Raw genomic sequence first — 21,225 nt, forward strand, 5'->3', positions numbered from 1 at the left:
CACCTAACACACAATCTATTAATCTGCTGATGTTTAAAATGCCCCACCCAATTAAGGCCGTAATGCCTAACTGCTGTAAGTAAACACAGCCCAAGAACAATCAGAGTTTAATTGCTGTTTGGTGAGGGACGTTTGCAGATTGGATATGCCTGTAAATTCCCAACCCCAGGTCAGTAAAAAAATCAAATGACTGCCAATAAGTTTTTATTCTCATTTTTTAGATTTATGGCTCAGTGGGTAGCACACTCGTCTGAGTCAGAAGGTTGTTGAAGTCCCACTCCAGGAACTTCAGCACAAATAAAATCTAGACTGATACTCCAGTGCAGTGCTGAGGGAGTGCTGCACTGTTGGAGGTGCTGTCTTTCGGATGAGACATTCAACTGAGGCCCCGTCAGCTCTCTCAGGTGGACGTAAAAGATCCCACAGCTACTATTTCAAAGAAGAGCAGGGAGTGATCCCTGGTGTCCTGACCAATATTTATAATAAAAACAGATCATCTTTTCATTGTCACATTGCTATTTGTGGGAGTTTGCTGTGCGCAAGTTGGCTGCCACGTTTCCTACATTACAACAGTGACTACACTTCAAAAAGTACTTCATTGGCTGTAAAGCACTTTGAGACATCCGGTGGTCGTGAACGGCGCTATATAAATGCGAGTCTTTCTTCTTTTTTTTCTTTCTTTGAGTGCGACAAATCCTGTCAAAACTTTGATACAAATAGATATACAGAGCAAAGCATACAACCCTTACCAGAGTCCATCACCTTATCTATAATTTAAATCCTCCACGTATTGCAAGATCACCATGTCAATGGGAAAGTCAGGAGTACATTTACCGTCAAAACTTTGTCAGGCCATGTGACTGTGAGCCACTTGTTCATATTATTTACAACAGCCAATCGTATATGGCAAGAGGCAAAGTAAATAAGAGCAAATAGGTGCATTTATAAGAACATAAGAAATAGAAGCAGGAGTAGGCTATACAGCCCATGAGCCGATGCCACCATTCAATATCATGGCTGAACTTCTACGTCAACTCCACTTTCCCACCCAATCCCCATATCCCTTGATTCCCTTCGTATCCAAAAATCTATCAATCTCAGCCTTGAATATACACTTGACTGAGTAGTCATATAGCCTCTGGGTTAGAGAATTTCAAAGATTTTCAGTGACAACATTTTTCCTCATCTCAGTCCTAAATGGTCAACCCCTATTCTGAGACTATGACCCTCAGTTCTAGACTCTCCAGCCAGGGGAAACAGCCTCTCAGCATCTACCCTGTCAAGCCCTCTAGGAATTTTATACGTTTCAATTATAATCACCTCTCATTCTTTTAATCTCCAAAGAATATAGGCCCATTCGCCTCAATCTCCCCTCATAGGACAACCCTCTCATCCCAGGAATCAATCCAGTGAACCCTCGTTGCAACTCCTATAAGGCAAGTATATCTTTCCTTTGGAAAGGAGACCAAAACTGTACACAGCACTCCAGGTGTGGTCTCACCAAAGCCCTATATAATTGCAGCAAGACTTACTCTTATACTTCAACCCCCTTGAAATAAAGGCCAACATATCATTTGCCTTCCTAACTGCTTGCTGTACCTGCATGTTAACTTTGTGATTTGCATACAAGAGCCCCCAAATCCCTCTGCACACCAACATTTACTAGTCTCCCACCGTTTGAAAAATATTCTGCTTTTCCATTCTTCCTATCAAAGTGGACAATTTAACATTTCACCACATTACACTCCATCTGCCACCTTCTTACCCAATCACTTAACCAGTCCATGGGCTAGAACCTCCACTTTTGTGCTTATCGCCCAAAAATGGGCGTTATTTCCAGCATGGGCGGTAAAAAAGGGTTTTCAGATCGTCAGCTTCTCGCCCATTCTCAAAGCACCTCGTCTCTATTTTTGAAAATGGGCGTTACCACGAGCGATATGAAATGGGCGGTAGCGTTAAATTTTTTCGACCTTCTGCCGTAAAGTGTGGCCATCCTTAACAACGGCATGGCAACGCTCGATTCCCGCGATTCAGGAGGTCAAGGGTCATCATGGCATGTGCAGAAGAGGAGAGAGAGAGAGATCTCAGAGGCACTGAAAGCGTGTGCGGCTGTGGTATGTGCTTGTCTGGCTGTTGTGGGAGGCAGAAGGAAGATTCACCAGTAGCAAAAAGCCTACTAAGCACCAAGAACATAGTTGGCACCGAGTTTTTGTCCAATAAGATATAACATTGAAGGGATGGAAGAGGCCCTGGAGCTGGTAGCCAGGAACACTGGTAGCAGAGGGCTCCCAGTGGTCCTGGAGCACGGCACTGCACCCAAAGGTGCCGCACCCCCATTGCCAACCTCACGAGAGCCAGCAGTAACATTATGCATCTGGCTCGGAGCATGTTCCCACCTCAAGACCATCCTGTCCCGTATCCATCCAAGCAGCGTTTCGCCAGTCACACCCCCCAATGAACCATCGCCTGAGAAGCTCCTCGGCCAGGCGGCTTGGAGTCAGGAGGGGAAGGGGTAGAGGTGGGGAGGAGAAGCGGAGGAGGGGGGGGGAGAGATGGGGAGGGTTGGTTTGTACAGAAATACTGATGATTACAGACGAATGTTCGGTTTAAATGTTTTTTATTTAACAAAACCTTGTGGCGCATTGGCTGAGACAGCTGCACCGTTACACACTGGTTATTCCTCATTAAAGGGTATAATTACACTTAACTTCGATCAACTTAAACTTTAACTGTTACCAAGGTGATACCCACCACTGATGTATGACCTGCACACCAGATGTGTGTCAGCCTTGTAAATAACACCAACGTTTTTTCAGGCATTGATGAGCTCCTGACATAAGGCCCTTGCAGCTATCATGCCACCACGGGCCCCTTTCATGCGGTCTACAAGGGGGGGCGGGGCATGGCTTCAGTTTCAGTCTGATTGTCTGGGCTGATGTCAGCATCCACCTCCTCGTCCTCCTCTTCCTCTCACTGGTGAGGTGGACTGTCAGACTCATCAGGCAATTCTTGTCCCCTCCTGATAGCCAAGTTGTGCAGCATGGAGCACACGACCACGAATTGGGCTACCTGCTCAGGGTGGTATTGGAGCTCGCCTCCTGTGTGGTCCAGGCATCTAAAGCGCTGCTTCAGCATTCCAATGTTTTTCTCCATGATATTGCGAGTTGCTCTGTGGCTCTTGTTGTATCGCCTCTCGGCTTCGGTGTGAGTGTCACGCAGGGGGGTCATCAGCCAGGTGGCGAGGCCATATCCTGTGTCACCAAGCATCCAGCATTGACCTTGTGGCTCATTGTTAAACAAGTCAGATACAGTGCTCTCACGCAGGATGTTAGCATCATGGATGCTGCCCGGAAATTGAGCATTCACTGCCAGTATAATTTGCTGGTGATCGACAACCAGTTGGACATTCAGTGAGTGGAATCCCCTTGCGGTTCCTGAAAACCTCTACATCCTGAAAAGGTGCCCGCATCGCAATGTGCCTGCACCCTATTTGCTCCCTGCACCCTGGGGAAGTTTGCAATTCTGGAGAATCCGAGAGCCCTCTCACTCTGTGCCTCCCTGGTCATAGGGAAGCTGATCAAGTCCCCCCTGTATGCCTACAGGGCTTCAGTGACCTGTCTAATGCAGTGACCTGTCTAGCATGCCGAGAAAGTCCGCAAATGTCTCCAGCTGCGGCCTGAAAAGAACCAGAGGCATAGAACGACAGTGCCATGGTGACTTTGACCTAGACGGACAGTGCAGTACTGATGGCAGACTGCAGATCTGCCCTTATCAGCTGGCATACCTCAGTGATAATCTCTCTGCGAAAGCGCAGTCTCCGAAGGCAGGTGGTGTCGGGCAAGTCGAGGCAAGAATGCTTCTCCTTGTACTTGCGGGGGGTGTAACATCTGGTCCTCCTCATCAGTCTGTCATGTCTTACATTGGGCACATAGTGCAGTGGAGCGTTCCTTCGGCGATGTTGAGTCTTCTGCATGTAATTGCTCACCAAGGGAGGGTGAGAAAGGACAGGCCCCATTGTAGCAGCTCTCTGTTTTCCACCGATCAGTCACAAACAAGGAATGTCCCAATGAAGATACCTATTCAATTCCAATCGGTCACTGTAAGGCCAAGATGTTTGTACAGATGTTCACATCCACTCCAACGACCTGCAGAGTACATCCAAACTCCGCCGAGGTTGAATCACATCAGCCGTTTAAAGGATGCAACAGGTGATCTGGAACATGGCGTCCATAATGCTGTGATTAGTTCCGGTTAGTTCCACTTTTTCTGGGCATTTTTTTTGAGCAAGCGATATTGTGGGCGATGTGTGGGAGGTGATGAAATTGACGCTGGGTGATCTCATGGCCGCTAGTTTCGGTAAATATGCTCTTTATGACAAAAAATAGTGGGCAGGCGTTAATATTGAATCTCGGCATTAAATCAGTGCGGAAAGTAATGACGGGCGATATTATGGGCATTGATTTCGCCCATTCTGATGATTCCGTCCCAAAAAATTGGGCAGGTGGTAATATTTTTCCCCGGCATTAAGTACATGGGGAAAGTAATGCTCAGTTATAAGTTTCTGAAAAATGCCCCTCAGTTTCCATTTTGTGTCAAAATGGGCGCTATATGGCCATTATACGTTATTTCAGTGGTAAAATGGGCATTAATTGGGTGTTAAGCAGGCAAAAAAAGAAGGTTCTAGCCCAAAGAGGCTTACAATGGACAAAAAGAGGAGAGTATGCCTGAAAATTGGAAGGGTTTTAAAAATTAGCAAAGGATGACTAAGAAAAATAGAAAATGAGAATAAACTAGCAAGAAATATAGAAACGGATTGCAAGAGCTTTTACAAGTATGTAAAAAGGAAAAGATTAGCAAAAGTAAACATGGGTGGGTCCCTTAGAGGCAGAGACAGGAGAAATCGTAATGGGGAATAAGAAAGGATTGTTCCACCTAGTGCAGTGAAATACCAAACAATATGTTGGCTGTTTGCTGACCACAGTGATTATTCTGCCTATTCAAAATCTCTCTGCAGGATCTGAAAGGTATAACAGCATGTGGAAATAACTGTTCAATTGCAAGGGTGCCAAATAGTCTGGCACTGGAATTATAATGGTTTCTGGTAATATGACTTTGAGGCTTAGAAGTAGACTTATTAAGAATCGGTGACTTGAACTGGTTACATTTGAATATCTAAAATGCTCCTCTGATAGAGCGACAAGACTCCAGGCAATCCAAAATCTAGCACCTGCAAAAGATGATGTCCTATGTGCTTTGATTAGAATTTTCACGTTTCACTTCTACGAAAAGTGAGCCTCTATTGGAAAATCAGTTCATATATTTTTTCTAAACATAAGGCCTAGAAATTGGCCTCCTTAGCACCTCCCGTTATTGCCTCCGGGGATGATAGCCACTTACCAGCCGGACACAGTGAGATGAACGACTCCTAACTTCGGTGGGACGTTTGCGGCAGCGGCAGAACGTTGCGCCCTGATAATCTTTGCCCGGAGATCGTGACATCAGTGCCGTGCGCATCGCCCCGGTAGCGCCCTAAACCCGAACTTCGGTTCCACCTCCAGCAGCACTGCCGGTCAAAAACAGCGGCAGCTGTGGGAGGCGTTGGTCAGAAGGCCGGGCTCTTCGGGGGCAAATGTTAAAGGGCAGATGGCCAAGGTAAGTACAATATTTTTTTAAAATGGTGGTTTTCAATTTGTTTAATTCCTCTTCGGCCGTCATCGATCAGCCCGGCACTCTGCTGCAGTGCATCGGACTGATCGGGCCAGATCGCGGCTGCCGTCGGGGACCTGCTCAACAGTCCCAATGCAGAGCCTGCAGCGATGGCCCTTCCCTTTAAGGGAGGGAAGGAGTCCTGGAACGCAGCAGCGCTGTTACGGCCCATTGTACAGCACTGCACAACTACCGCCCCGCCTGCATCCTGTAACGGAGCGCAAACACCGAATTTTTTGAAAGCTGAAAAACATTAGCGCCCAGCTTCTAAAAAATAGCCATATAGATGACATTGAGAGGGTACAGCCATATAGTGCTGGCTAAAAACTTTAAAAATTTATTCTTCTGGATTTTCCCATCTGGTATGTTGATTTTAACCCAACCAAACGAAGGATAACAAAGGAAAAGAAAAACAGATTTGAATTTAAGCAAGACTGCATTTGGGGTGAAGATCAGAATTGTGACTTTTTAAAAATAAATACAACTATAGAGATGTATAGCTTAAAATGGTATACACAGCAGCCGACTGCACAATCACTTACCTGGACCCTTTTCAAGGAAGACAATCTTAGACTCCGGAAGAAAATTGAAGCCATTAACGATCATTTCCTCTCCGCCATTGACTGAGCATGAATTGATGCTGTACTTTTCAATCTGAGGAAGTTCCTGGGCAGAACGCTGGGCTGTATTAATCAAATAATTGGGATTACTAAAAAAAACAACTTTGCAAATACATATTTATTAAAGTATCAATTCTTACCCAATTCCATGCAATGTGTTAAGAGTTACAGGAAACATTCAAAAAGCAATCATAGTGCATAGACATGCAACAACAAACAACTTGTATTTATATAGCGCCATTAACGTAGTTAAACATCCCAAGGCGATTCACAGGAGTAAGGATCACTAAACCAAAGCAAGTGCAAATATTCTTCAGCTCTATTCTTCCAGCTCAAAAGATGTGTGTGCTCTGTCCAAATATATACTCTATTCTAACACTCTGTTTTTATGCAGTTTTGGATACCCTCAAAATCAACACAGCATTTAGAGGTTACGATCATGCACAGTTACAAAGGATCCAAAATGCTCACAAGAATATCTCTAATAAAATCCTGATGGTGTTTCCAGATAATTGATGACTGGATAGCATTCAACGATAAAATGTTCAAATACACAATCCGACTCAGATGCTTGCCAATATGCTCATTTAAAAAAAAAAGAATCCAAAGGAGTGAAGAAATCAAGTATAGGAGAAATTCAACAATGAATTAATTTTGTGACATGATGTTACTCCTTTCAGACATGAAGGTGGTTCTCAGTGTGATTATTTTCGATATGAACTGAGTCAGAGATGGGAAAAGGTATTTTGCTTCTAAAATATTTAATTACTGAGGCAATAAAAAGTTTGTGTTCACACACAAATGAACAATAGCGCAGCATAAATATGTGCTTCTGCTAGCGTTCTGGACAGTGTGAAAAAGAAATAATATTTAAAACAATATCTGACACTGGACAGCGCCCAAGTGTATTAACCCAAAGGAAAACTGCTTGGATTCACCCTACAATATTCCACATGATGAATCCTAAACCCCATCTACTCCCTGAGGAAGTTAGAAGTTAAACACACTTTCCTGCTTCCTTCCTCCCACATGCCATTGACCAGGACCGCCTATGGTTTTTAGGAGCTGGTTTTGTCAATTTTTATGGTGACAGTAATACCATGCTTTAGCAAGTTGGTACACTTCATGAAGTGGACAGACGGGAAAAAGGGGAAAGCTGGTGTGAAATGGGGGGGGGTAGTTCAAATTTCACTATAAGCTTACTTCCCACAAGCTAATCATATGGACCCTGACAACAACTGGTGGGAAGCACAGTTTTGAGACATCTACACCCTGCCAAATGAAACAGGTCACAAAAGCAGCAATACCTGTGGGAAGATTTGGAAAGATGAAGGAAAAAAAAAGTGTAGGAAAAAAAAAGTATGACGAATGTGAATTCAATACTAACAGCATTCAACAGGAATGGAAGCTGCTTGCAGCGAGACAACTTTTCCATTGGGCTGTGGGATGTGCACACGGAAAACAAGGCGAACCCTTGTATTTTTTCTACCAATGTCAGTTTCACCCTTGCGAAGTTCAATATCTGAGTTGCGTAGTTTCAAAATTCCTGCACAGTCAATGCTACAAAGAAACAAGAAAACAGATTTATAGGTAATACATGATTACATGAGTCACAATATGATCACTTTGAAGTGGTTTAAATTTAAAATGGATTCTGATCAGAACTTGGTCAGTCAGATGCCCCACATAAAAACAAACTGAGTGATTGCTGCCAACGAACGGAAGCTGTGCAGAAGTGTACTGCGCATTCTCCTGGAAATGGAAGCTTCTTTTTTTTCCACCAAGGATCATGCTCCCTCCCGGCATTTTATCAACAATCCCGCTCCCTCCCGGCATTTTATCAACAATCCCGCTCCTTCCCAGCATTTTATCAATAATCCCGCTCCCTCCCGGCATTTTATCAACAATCCCGCTCCCTCCCGGCATTTACATTTTTTTTTAAACAAACCCGCTCCAGTGAGGAACCTGAAGCTTGCATGCTAGTCGCGTCCAAAAACGAAAACAAAAAAGCCAGAGTGAGTACTAGACCACACTAATCGTTGTTCTACGAGTAATATAAACCAATGTACTCATTTTCATGCATTTAGGCTGGGACTCTCAACAGGTCGATTTACAGTCACGTTATCTTCATTTCTTGCTCAGTTTGGCACACACACAGTTTACAGCATGGGCACAATGAGACCTGATTGGGCATCCTGCTAACTGGAACCGTTTCTAAAGGGAATATTTGTTCAGTTACTAATGAATGTAGATTCTAATTCAAAAGCTAACAGCTCATATACATTAGTTTTAAACTGGCGTGCTGCTTTAAAAATATGGATCTTGGACACTGCGACAACAAAACTATGACTGCTTTAGCCAGTGTAAATACAAAAAATTCTAATGCACATGTTGTGCCTAGCTCCAAGTCAGCCTCCTATTTTACCATTATCATTTTGGTAAAATAAAACTCTAAATTGGAAGTGTCTAAGCCCTTCCCTCTATTTAGAGGTCAAAACACACAAAACTGTAACTGGTCATTTAGATTTTGTAGTATTTGAAAACAGAAATGATAGTTTAACTGCAATATCACAGGATTCAAATGCATCGGGCGATTTCCCAGAAACTGGTTCAGGGTAAAACAAAACTGTGAGCCATGCTTGCAAAACCATTCCTTCCCCTGCCCAAACACTCACAACTGCACAACAACATCTCCTTCTTGCAGTCAGGTAATCAATATTAAAAGTTTTTGCAAACTATGTGGATGTAGCAATTGATATTACTTAAGTCGGCCACCACACCTAGATAGGAGTTTTGCTCTTGACCTTTAACATGTTCATATTCTAGATATTCAGCCATGTAGCTTGTTCTTGACAGCAGTAAACAAATTGTGGTGGTCATCAACTGACGAGCTATTCAAATTCCGTAAAATAAATACTTCCCGTGGAGAAATGCCTTCAATCCACAAATAAAATGCCTATGCACCAGGTGGTCTGGGAGGTATGGAGATTTGTGGCCCTGGGGCTCTGCGGGTACCCGCAGATATAGGTCCACGTATCCCAGGAGCGCATGAATTTTGCGAGCGCCTCTGGGATCACGTGGGCCGGCCCAACGAATGAAAGCAGGGGAGCCCCATTCATGCTTATGGAGAGTCCATATGTACGGAAACCCCATAATTATGAATGGGAATATCCCAAATCAAATAAAAAAAATTTAAATTACATATTTAAAATTAATTAAAGTGGCATTTAAATAAATATTTTAAATAGAAAATGTATTAAAAAATGCTTTAAAGGAGCTAAAAATAAATTTACCTTATTTCACAGGTTTTTAAATGTATAAATTATTGATATGTTATTTTTCTGCTTTTTAAAACTCTTACGCTGGTAAAAGCAAGCCTTGCGCCTGTTTTTTTTACCAGGCGTAAGAATTTCACGGGCATTCATGGGCAGGAGTTGGGCAAATGGCCCAACTCTCTGCCCGCAGATGTCCTTTTCCCGAGGTTGCGGTGGATCGGTCAAGAAGATTCTTGCCCGATCGCAAGTTCTGGGTTTTAGCACTTATAGGCTCGTGCACACCTCATATGCGCCTGTAAGGATCGCAAATTACGATCCATAGTTTATGATTATGGCTGAGGTATCGAATGAGTGCTTTGCATCTGTCTTCACAAAAGATGGTGATGGTGTCAATGTCACAATAAAGGAAGAGGGGGTAGAGAAATTGGACTGGATGAAAATAAAGAGGACATACTAAAAGGTTGGCAAAAAGTCACCCAGTCCGGATGGGATGTATCTTAGGTTGCTGAGGGAAGGAAGGGAAGAAATAGTGGAGGCTCTGGCCACAATCTTTTAATTATTCTTGGATAGGAGAGCAGTGCCAGAGGACTAGAGAGTTGAAAATGTTACACCCCTATTCAAGAAAGTGAATATAGATAAACCCAGTAACTAGGGAGCCAGTCAGTCCAGCGCCAGTGGTAGGAAAAGGTCTAGAGACCATAATCCGGGACAAAATTAATTTTCACTTGGAAAATTATGGGTTAATAAATGACAGCCAATGATGGATTTGTTAAGGGCACATTGTATCTGATAAACTTGACTGAGATCTTCAATGAAATAACAGAGTAGTCCGGTTGAAACGTATATGGACTTTCAAAATGCGTTTGATAAAGTACCACATAATAGACGTTGGCAAAATTAAAGCCCATGGCATTAAAAGGGACAGTGGCAGCATAGACACGAAATTGCTGAAACACAGAAAGCAGAGAGCAGTTTTTCAGACTAGAGTGAAGTATGCTGTGATGTCACTCCTATTTTTGATATATATTAATGACCTGGAATTGGTTGTAAGGGGCATGATTTCAAAGTTTGCAATGACACAAAACTTGAAAAAGTAGAGAACAGTGAGGAACAGAGTAGCAGACTGCAGGAGGACATGGACAGACTGGTGAAATGGGCAGTCACATGGCCGATGAAATTTAATGCAGAGAAGTGTGAAATTATGCATTTTGGAGGAAGAATGAGGAGTGGCAATATAAACGAAATCATTCAATTTAATGGGGTTGCAGGAACAATGAGACCTGCGGATTCACATACACAAATCTTTGAAGGTGCCAGGACAAGTTGAGAAGGCGGTTAAAAAAAAAGAGTACAGGATCCCTGGCTTTATAAATAGAGGCATAGAGATGCTAGCTAAAGTAGTGTTGAATATGGAAGTCGCTAAACTTTTCCCAATCTCCAAAGAGAAACAAGAATGCGCCTCATACTCCATTGAACAGAGACACAAACTTCAACTGGAGTATGGTTCTTCACTTGTGACATCTGCAGAAAGTTGTTCCTTCGAAGAGATCATGCAAGTCATTCTTTAGTACACAAGGATAAAATGCATAAGTGCATGTTATATAAAAAATTTTCCCTAGTAACTAATATCAGAATCAGGCATGGATCTCATAGTTGTGGCATATGTTTGGATTGCATCGAGGATGACAGACAGCTGGTAGATACTGCCAGGCTACCATCAATGCTGCTGTTCAGCTGCTAGGATACGTGCAGGAGCAGCCTTGTGGAGTCTCGTCAACCAGTTATTCCTCCCTTCCACAGGGAAAGATGTCTGGCCAGTGTTACAGGCTAAAGAACATTTTCCAAATGTAAAGGAATGAGATGGATAACTGATTATCCTATCAAGCTGAAGAAATTGCAATATGTTGACAGGTCCCAGGTTTCTCAAGTTACAAGATAGCCACACTTACTCGATGCATTCCACCTCTCCAAAACTGTCCTTGATGCAAACAACCTTTTATATCAAACTGTGTGGCAGTAATCTGGATATCATCACTATGATTGGAAATGATCAAACTACAACATTGAGTGTGGAAAGAGGAGAAAGAAATAAAATAGGTCTTAGAAAAGACCTTAAATTGTATCATCTTAAGTCTGTCACTTACAAAAATAGTATTGCAATGAAATATGCTACCCTCTGGATGGCCATATCTATAGTAATAATTAAGCATCTTTGAATTGGTGGAATTAAAGCACTATGAGATGTGACTGAGGAATGTATACATGTCAGAAGCCTTTTTTGTAGCTTCACAACTCCTCTACAAATTTGTAAAGGTTAGGCACAAACAATCTGGAGCTCCAAGATTCCTGTTAAAACAGACCAGCTCTGAAAAAACATGGAGTAAGGCACAATCAATTACTCTGCTTTGGTTCAATATCAGTCGCATAAAGGTCCTCATCACCCATACTTCGGTTTACAGTCAAAATGCAATCCTCATCTATCGGAAGCTTCTCAATATTTCACAAATACCTTGGCCACACATCACTCATTTATGCCAGATACTTCACGCTCTTCACCCAGGATCACAATTTTGTAGAGGGCCTGCCATGGAATGAACACTTAGAGCTTTCTTCATCTTAACACATAGAAGAACAAGCATTTGTTTAAGAAAACCGCTTTAACAGCACTCCTAAATTAGGAAGGACCAATGACCCCTTTTTTGCTTAAAAAGGAATACTCCAGGTCATGCTCCTACATTGGTCTTGTCCTCCAAGCATTCAAATGAAAAAATATACATTCATATCCAATTTTCCTCTTAAATTTGTTACATACTGGGCATTCTCTTGCTGGTGGCCATCGTCTTTTCTTCATAATTGGAATCTAGTTACATTGCTTCACCTTTGATTTCCTGTTATGTTCAATACAGGGTGTGGTGGGAGCTGAGAAATCTATTTTTTCAGTCCTGGACTTGTGAATAAAGCCTTGAAGGGAGACTATCACTGCATCATGGACACAATGAATATTTTTTTCATTTACAATTGTGTAATTAATTTTCACAATAGTCAAAAGGCAAGACCTATGTGATCCTTATCCTGGAATGTTTCTTTGAATAAGATAACTGAGGCATATGTGTCTCTCTCTCTCACACCCTGTGTAAACTCTGCCAGTAATGTATTTTCAGAAAACTAAATTATAAGGACTGTAGCTTTAATGTAGATGGAATTGATAAAAGTTTTGAAGAAAATGTTAACAAATTTAACAAAGTTCCAATAACTTTAGCAGTCAAGGGGTTACAATATCAAGCTTTTATCCCTCAAGTATGAAAGAATTTCAACAGGAGAGAAGACAAAAAGATAAATATCATCACACTTAGAGGTTTGAACAAGTACCTGGCAGTCATATTGTTTTCAGGCAGAAGAGGAATTTCAAGAACCTTTGTGCTGGTAACTACAATCTCCTGGCTAGCTGTAGCAACGGTCTTCCCAGTAATTCTGTGCACCTGGTAGAATGCATGTGGTCTTAAATAGCGATCATCAGCAGTTCCAATGAACATCTGCAGGTTGATTGGCTTTTCATTGTAACCTTGAAGCTGTGAAAGACATGTTTACAGTAAGCAAAAGCTACCAGATTTTCTGGAGAGAAATAAACAGAAAATGAGCATCAAAAGATGAATTACATTTTCTTCAGTGAGAGCTACAGACCATCTTCAAAACCTCCCCCAAGTTTTATTTAAAACCATAAGACTTTCCTTTGGCAACACAGAATTAATAAGTCTGAATCATTTCTTTCCCTGCTCAACTTAATGGGCTCAATTTTGCCCAAGCCCATTTTTTGGCGTATTGCCAGGGTTACGCCCATTTTTCTAGGCCAGAAATGCACCAGAAATATTTTGCCAAAGTTCCCCCAATGTATAATTCAAATTTGGCACGTGTCCAATTGCCTCGGGGGGCAGAGCCTGCTGTCTGCGTCGAAAAAAACGATGCCGCACCTTCTGCGCACGCTCAGGGAAAAAAAGTGACGTTTTTGACGTTATTTCAATGGATGCGCAGTACAACTCCGGGTTGGCAATTGGCCATTTCTAAAGAGCCAGTTGTGTGTGACAACACTTGAGTGCTGTGTGAGAGCATTGGAAAAATCGGAGCTGCAGCAATACAAGATGCAACGCGGTGCAAGGACCAAGAATTTCTTACAGGATGAAGTGGAGACACTAATTACTGTGATTGAGGGCAGATGGCAGGAGCTGGACACCAGCAGAGGTCACATAAAAGTTCCATCCAAAGAAATGAAGAAACGCTGGAACCAAGTTGCAAAAGATTACTGTGCAATGGTGACCACAAGATCTGGAGGCCAGTGAAAAAAGTGGCAGGACCTTGGTCAAGTAGTTAGTGTAAGTAATATTTTCATTTATTCAATGGAATTGCAACTGTAAATGTGACCAGCAGTTTATGTCCCACCCAACAGAAAGACATCCTCTCTAAAAGGTTATGTTTTCATCTTTGCAGAGGAAGGTGGCACATAATAAGAGAAAGAACTCGAACAGGAGGAGGCCTGGCAAATCTGCAGCCACTGACACCCTTGGAAGAGAGGGTCGCTGCTTTAATGGGTCCTGCCTGGAGAAAAGTAAGCACCACTGCACAAGCTGGGCCCACACTCGAGGGAGAGGGCAAGTCCTGCAAATTCCAGAGTCTGGCTTTGCTAAATGTTAAGTATTGTGTGGGCTAGCCATGCTTCGGTTCATGGGGATGTCTGTATACGCTTCGGTTGATGCAATGTGCTATCATTCATCGTAGTCCTTCAAATCAGCCTTCTGCTTGCGCTGTGTGAGCCTACTCAATGCCACCCACCCTGCCCCCTCCTCTGCTGCTAACCATTTGTCTGTGTTCTGTTATATTTTGCAGAACTTGAGGCCAACTCTGACGATGCAGAAGAATATTCAGACAAAGACGAGCCTGAAGAGGAAAACATCTTCCAATCCCACATTCCAGACCAAGAGCATGGTGTGGGAGCGGGGGTGGAGCGGATGGATCAAGCCACATCTCTTGTACTTACTTTGGAGGAGGTGCAGGTGGCGCCCATTGAGTTGCTAGCCCCTTCCCTGAATAGTGGTTTGAGTGTTGGTGGGACATTCCATGGTTTTCCACCATCTGAGGCAGGGGATTCCAGTGGGGTGCAGCGAGGCACACCCAGGAGCCCACCTTCCGAGGCTGCGGGTCACAATGGTGGGGTGCGAGCAACATGTGGGGAGGAGGGGAAGGATTCTGAGGTGCAGGATCTAACTAATGTGGTTTAGATGATGGCAATGAGTGGGGAGAGCACTGGCCTTACGCAATCACTCCTGGACACCAGCAGTGGGATTGGTGATGGGTAGCGGGACTGTCGGGAGAACAGCAATCTCACGAGAAATGGGAACGATGTCTGGGACCATGAGTGAGGGAATGTCACAGGTAGGTGATGCGCTGTCAATGAACATGAGGGAGGGAATGTTAGAGATAGTGCAAACGCTGTAACTGAACATGATTGAGGGAATGTCACAGCTAGTTGAGACAGTTTTGCTCAACACGAGGGAGGGAATGTTGCAGGTTATTGAGACACTGTCAGGGCGCATGAGGGACAGCATGTTGGAGTTAGCTGCTGCAATAAAGGAACACACCCAGACCCTGCGCCCATTTACAGAATCAACTGCCACTCCCACTCCAATCCCCACACCAGCCTCTGAAGAACACCAAGCCAGGCCCACCACATTGCCACCTGGCATCCCCCACCCTCCCAAACAGGTGGGCCCTACCCAAGAAGTTAGAAAAAATAAGCTTAGAAACATAGAAAATAGGTGCAGGAGCAGGCCATTCAGCCCTTCTAGCCTGCACCGCCATTCAATGAGTTCATGGCTGAACATGAAACTTCAGTACCCCCTTCCTGCTTTCTCGCCAATCCCAATCCCAGAAACAATGTGCCGCCGCCTGCGGGCAAGGGTGGTGGAGTCACCCAGAACAAGCGCGGTGGGCGGTCTTAGAATAAGGTGGAGGAGAGATGTGTGCAGTCTTTCTTTGCTGCTGCTGCTGTTCTTGTTATTATTATTACACAAGAACATAAGAAATAGGAACAGGAGTAGGCCATACGGTCCCTCGAGCCTGCTCCGCCATTCAATAAGATCATGGCTGATCTGATCATGGACTCAGCTCAGCTTCCCTGCCCGCTCCTCATAACCCCTTATCGTGATTTATTCAATGTCCCAGCTTCCACGGCTCAAAGGCAGCGAATTCCACAGATTAACAACCATTGAGAGAAGAAATTTCTCCTCATCTCGGTTTTAAATGAGCGGCCTATTATTCTAAGATCATGCCCTCTAGTTCTAGTCTCTAGTCTCCCCCATCATCCCACCTTGTCAGGCCCCCTCATAATCTTATACGTTTCGATAAGATCAGCTCTTATTCTTCTTAATTCCAATGAGTAGAGGCCCAACCTACGCAACCTTTCCTAATAAGTCAACCCCCTCATCCCCAGAATCAACCTAGTTAACCTTCTTTGAACTGCCTCCAAAGCAAGTATTTACTTTCGTAAATATGGAAACCAAAACTGCACGCAGTATTCTAGGTGTGGCCTCACCAATACCTTATATAGCTGTAGCAAGACTTTCCTGCTTTTATACTCCATCCCATTTGCAATAAAGGCCAAGATACCATTGGCCTTCCTGATCACTTGCTGTACCTGGACCATTTCCCGAATCTTGGGAGCCTCTTATCAACAAAGGCGAAGATTCAACATCGCCTCCAGTGTGCCAGTGCAGTCTTCAGCCGTCTGAGGAAAAGAATGTTTGAAGACTAGGCCCTCAAATCTACCACCAAGCTCATGGTCTACAGGGCTGTAGTAACACCAGCCCTCCTGTATGGACAATATATAGAAAGCACCTCAAGTCGCTGGAGATATATCACTAACGATGTCTCTGCAAGATCCTGCAAATCCCCTAGGAGGACAGGCGCACCAACATCAATGTCCTCAACCAGGCTAACATCCCCAGTATTGAAGCACTGACCATACTCGATCAACTTCACTGGGCAGGCCACATAGTTCGCATGCCAGATACGAGACTCCCTAAGCAAATGCTTTATTCGGAGCTCCATCGTGGTAAACGAGCCAAAGGAGGACAGCGGAAATGTTATAAGGACACCCTCAAAACCTCCCTGGTAAAGTACGACAGCACCACTGACACCTGGGAGTCCCTGGCCGAAGACTGCCCAAGGTGGAGAAACATAGAAACATAGAAAATAGGTGCAGGAATAGGCCATTCGGCCCTTCTAGCCTGCACCGCCATTCAATGAGTTCATGGCTGAACATGCAACTTCAGTACCCCATTCCTGCTTTCTCACCATACCCCTTGATCCCCTTAGTAGTAAGGACTACATCTAACTCTTTTTTGAATATATTTAGTGAATTGGCCTCAACAACTATCTGTGGTAGAGAATTCCACAGGTTCACCACTCTCTGGGTGAAGAAGTTCCTCCTCATCTCGGTCCTAAATGGCTTACCCCTTATCCTTAGACTGTGACCCCTGGTTCTGGACTTCCCCAACATTGGGAACATTCTTCCTGCATCTAACCTGTCTAAACCCATCAGAATTTTAAACGTTTCTATGAGGTCCCCTCTCATCCTTCTGAACTCCAGTGAATACAAGCCCAGTTGATCCAATCTTTCTTGATAGGTCAGTCCTGCCATCCTGGGAATCAGTCTGGTGAACCTTCGCTGCACTCCCTCAATAGCAAGAATGTCCTTCCTCAGGTTAGGAGACCAAAACTGTACACAATACTCCAGGTGTGGCCTCACCAATGCCCTGTACAACTGTAGCAACACCTCCCTGCCCCTGTACTCAAATCCCCTCGCTATGAAGGCCAACATGCCATTTGCTTTCTTAACCGCCTGCTGTACCTGCATGCCAACCTTCAATGACTGATGTACCATGACACCCAGGTCTCGTTGCACCTCCCCTTTTCCTAATCTGTCACCATTCAGATAATAGTCTGTCTCTCTGTTTTTACCACCAAAGTGGATAACCTCACATTTATCCACATTATACTTCATCTGCCATGTATTTGCCCACTCACCTAACATATCCAAGTCGCTCTGCAGCCTCATAGCATCCTCCTCGCAGCTCACACTGCCACCTAACTTAGTGTCATCCACAAATTTGGAGATACTACATTTAATCCCCTCGTCTAAATCATTAATGTACAGTGTAAACAGCTGGGGCCCCAGCACAGAACCCTGTGGTACCCCACTAGTCACCGCCTGCCATTCTGAAAAGTACCCATTTACTCCTACTCTTTGCTTCCTGTCTGAACCAGTTCTCAATCCATGTCGGCACACTACCCCCAATCCCATGTGCTTTAACTTTGCACATTAATCTCTTGTGTGGGACCTTGTCGAAAGCCTTCTGAAAGTCCAAATATATCACATCAACTGGTTCTCCCTTGTCCACTCTACTGGAAACATCCTCAAAAAACTCAAGATTTGTCAAGCATGATTTCCCTTTCACAAATCCATGTTGACTTGGACCTATCATGTCACCTCTTTCCAAATGCGCTGCTATGACATCCTTAATAATTGATTCCATCATCTTACCCACTACCGATGTCAGGCTTACCGGTCTATAATTCCCTGTTTTCTCTCTCCCTGCCTTTTTAAAAAGTGGGGTTACATTGGCTACCCTCCACTCCATAGGAACTGATCCAGAGTCAATGAAATGTTGGAAAATGACTGTCAATGCATCCGCTATTTCCAAGGCCACCTCCTTAAGTACTCTGGGATGCAGTCCATCAGGCCCTGGGGATTTATCGGTCTTCAATCCCGACAATTTCCCCAACACAATTTCCCGACTAATAAGGATTTCCCTCAGTTCCTCCTCCTTACTAGACCCTCTGACCCCTTTTATATCCGGAAGGTTGTTAGTGTCCTCCTTAGTGAATACCGAACCAAAGTACTTGTTCAATTGGTCCGCCATTTCTTTGTTCCCCGTTATGACTTCCCCTGATTCTGACTGCAGGGGACCCAAGTTTGTTTTTACTAACCTTTTTCTCTTTACATATCGATAGAAACTTTTGCAATCCGTCTTAATGTTCCCTGCAAGCTTCTTCTCGTACTCCATTTTCCCTGCCCCAATCAAACCCTTTGTCCTCCTCTGCTGAGTTCTAAATCTCTCCCAGTCTCCGGGTTCACTGCTATTTCTGGCCAATTTGTATGCCACTTCCTTGGCTTTAATACTATCCCTGATTTCCCTAGATAGCCACGGTTGATCCACCATCCCTTTTTTATTTTTACGACAGACAGGAATGTACAATTGTTGTAGTTCATCCATGCGGTCTCTAAATGTCTGCCATTGCCCATCCACAGTCAACCCCTTCAGTATCATTCGCCAATCAATCCTAGCTAATTCACGCCTCATACCTTCAAAGTTACCCTTCTTTAAGTTCTGGACCATAGTCTCTGAATTAACTGTTTCATTCTCCATCCTAATGCAGAATTCCACCATATTATGGTCACTCTTCCCCAAGGGGCCTCGCACAACGGTATTGCTAATTAATCCTCTCTCATTAGACAACACCCAGTCTAAGATGGCCTCCCCCCTAGTTGGTTCCTCGACATATTGGTCTAGAAAACCATCCCTTATGCACTCCAGGAAATCCTCCTCCACCGTATTGCTTCCAGTTTGGTTAGCCCAATCTATGTGCATATTAAAGTCACCCATTATAATTGCTGCACCCTCATTGCATGCACCCCTTATTTCCTGTTTGATGCCCTCCCCAACATTACTACTACTGTTTGGAGGTCTGTACACAACTCCCACTAACGTTTTTTGCCCTTTGGTGTTCTGCAGTTCTACACATATAGATTCCACATCATCCAAGCTAATGTCCATTCTAACTATTGCATTAATCTCCTCTTTAACCAGCAATGCTATCCCACCTCCTTTTCCTTTTATTCTATCCTTCCTGAATGTTGAATACCCCTGGATGTTAAGTTCCCAGCCCTGATCATCCTGGAGCCACGTCTCCGTAATCCCAATCACAACATCTATTTGCACAGTTAATTCATCCACCTTATTACGGATACTCCTTGCATTAAGACACAAAGCCTTCAGGCTTGTTTTTTTAACACCCTTTTTCCTTTTAGAATTTTGCTGTACAGTGGCCCTTTTTGTTTTTTGTCTTGGGTTTCTCTGCCCTCCACTTTTACTATTCTCCTTTCTGTCTTTTGCTTTTGTCTCCTTTTTGTTTCCCTCTGTCTCCCTGCATTGATTCCCATCCCCCTGCCATATTAGTTTAACTCCTCCCCAACAGCACTAGCAAACACTCCCCCTAGGACATTGGTTCCGGTCCTGCCCAGGTGCAGACCGTCTGCTTTGTACTGGTCCCACCTCCCCCAGAACCGGTTCCAATGCCCCAGGAATTTGAATCCCTCCCTGCTGCACCACTGCTCAAGCCATATATTCATCTGCGCTATCCTGCGATTCCTACTCTGACTAGCACGTGGCACTGGTAGCAATCCCGAGATTACTACTTTTGAGGTCCTACTTTTTAATTTAGCTCCTAGCTCCTTAAATTCGTTTCGTAGGACCTCATCCCTTTTTTTACCTATGTCGTTGGTACCAATGTGCACCACGACAACTGGCTGTTCTCCCTTCTTTTTTAGAATGTCCTACACCCGCTCAGATACATCCTTAACCCTTGCACCAGGGAGGCAACATACCATCTTGGAGTCTCGGTTGCGGCCGCAGAAACGCCTATCTATTTCCCTTACAATTGAATCCCCTATTATCGCTCTCCCACTCTTTTTCCTCCCCTCCTGTTCAACAGAGCCAGCCACAGTGCCATGAACTTGGCTGTTGCTGCCCTCCCCTGATGAGTCATCCCCTTCAACAGTACTCAAAGCAGTGTATCTGTTTTGCAGGGGGATGACCACAGGGGACCCCTGCTACCTTCCTTGCACTGTTCTTCCTGCTGGTCTTCCATTCCCTATCTGGCTGTGGACCCTTCACCTGCGGAAAGACCAACTCGCTACACGTGCTACTCACGTCATTCTCAGCATCGTGGATGCTCCAGAGTGAATCCACGCTCAGCTCCAACTCCGTAACGCGGTCCGTCAGGAGCTGGAGGCGGATACACTTCCCGCACACGTAGTCGTCAGGAACACTGGAGTCGTCCCCGAGTTCACACATGGTACAGGAGGAGCATAACACGCGACCGAGCTGTCCTGTCATGACTTAACCCTTAGATAGGAAGCAACAACAATGCTAAAGTTTACTCACTGTTATAGAAGAGAAGAAAGAAAAACTACTCACCAATCACCAGCCAATCACTTACCCCCTTGGCTGTGACGTCACCTTTCTGTTTCTTTCTGCTTCTTTTTTGCCTTCTCCCTTCAGCTGCACAAGTACGCCTCTCGCTGCCGCTGGGCCTTTTATCGGCCTCCGACCCCGGACTCGCGCCTCACCAACTGCCGCCGCCTCTCGCTGCCACTGGGCCTTTTATAGGCCTCCGACCCGGACTCGCGCCTCACCACCCAAGAAAGTGCATCCAGGAGGGCGTTGAGCTCTTTGAGTCTCAACGCAAGGAGCGTGAAGAAGCCAAGCTCAGGCAGCGGAAGGAGCACACGG

General features: G+C 44.4%; 1 protein-coding gene across 2 annotated transcripts in view; it reads right to left on the reverse strand.

The window, feature by feature from the left end:
- nfatc3a (nuclear factor of activated T cells 3a) overlaps window positions 1-21,225 on the reverse strand; it is a 177,745-nt gene that overhangs the window by 81,769 nt on the left and 74,751 nt on the right. For both annotated transcript variants that reach the window (XM_070897983.1, XM_070897982.1), the window contains exons 4-6: window positions 12,971-13,170; window positions 7,714-7,886; window positions 6,249-6,389 (exon numbers count right to left, since the gene is read on the reverse strand). In XM_070897983.1, the coding sequence (XP_070754084.1) occupies window positions 6,249-6,389; window positions 7,714-7,886; window positions 12,971-13,170 (514 nt within the window). The remainder of the gene's footprint in view (window positions 1-6,248; window positions 6,390-7,713; window positions 7,887-12,970; window positions 13,171-21,225) is intronic.

The sequence above is a fragment of the Pristiophorus japonicus genome, chromosome 13, assembly GCF_044704955.1.
Source record: "Pristiophorus japonicus isolate sPriJap1 chromosome 13, sPriJap1.hap1, whole genome shotgun sequence".
Taxonomy (NCBI): domain Eukaryota; kingdom Metazoa; phylum Chordata; class Chondrichthyes; family Pristiophoridae; genus Pristiophorus; species Pristiophorus japonicus.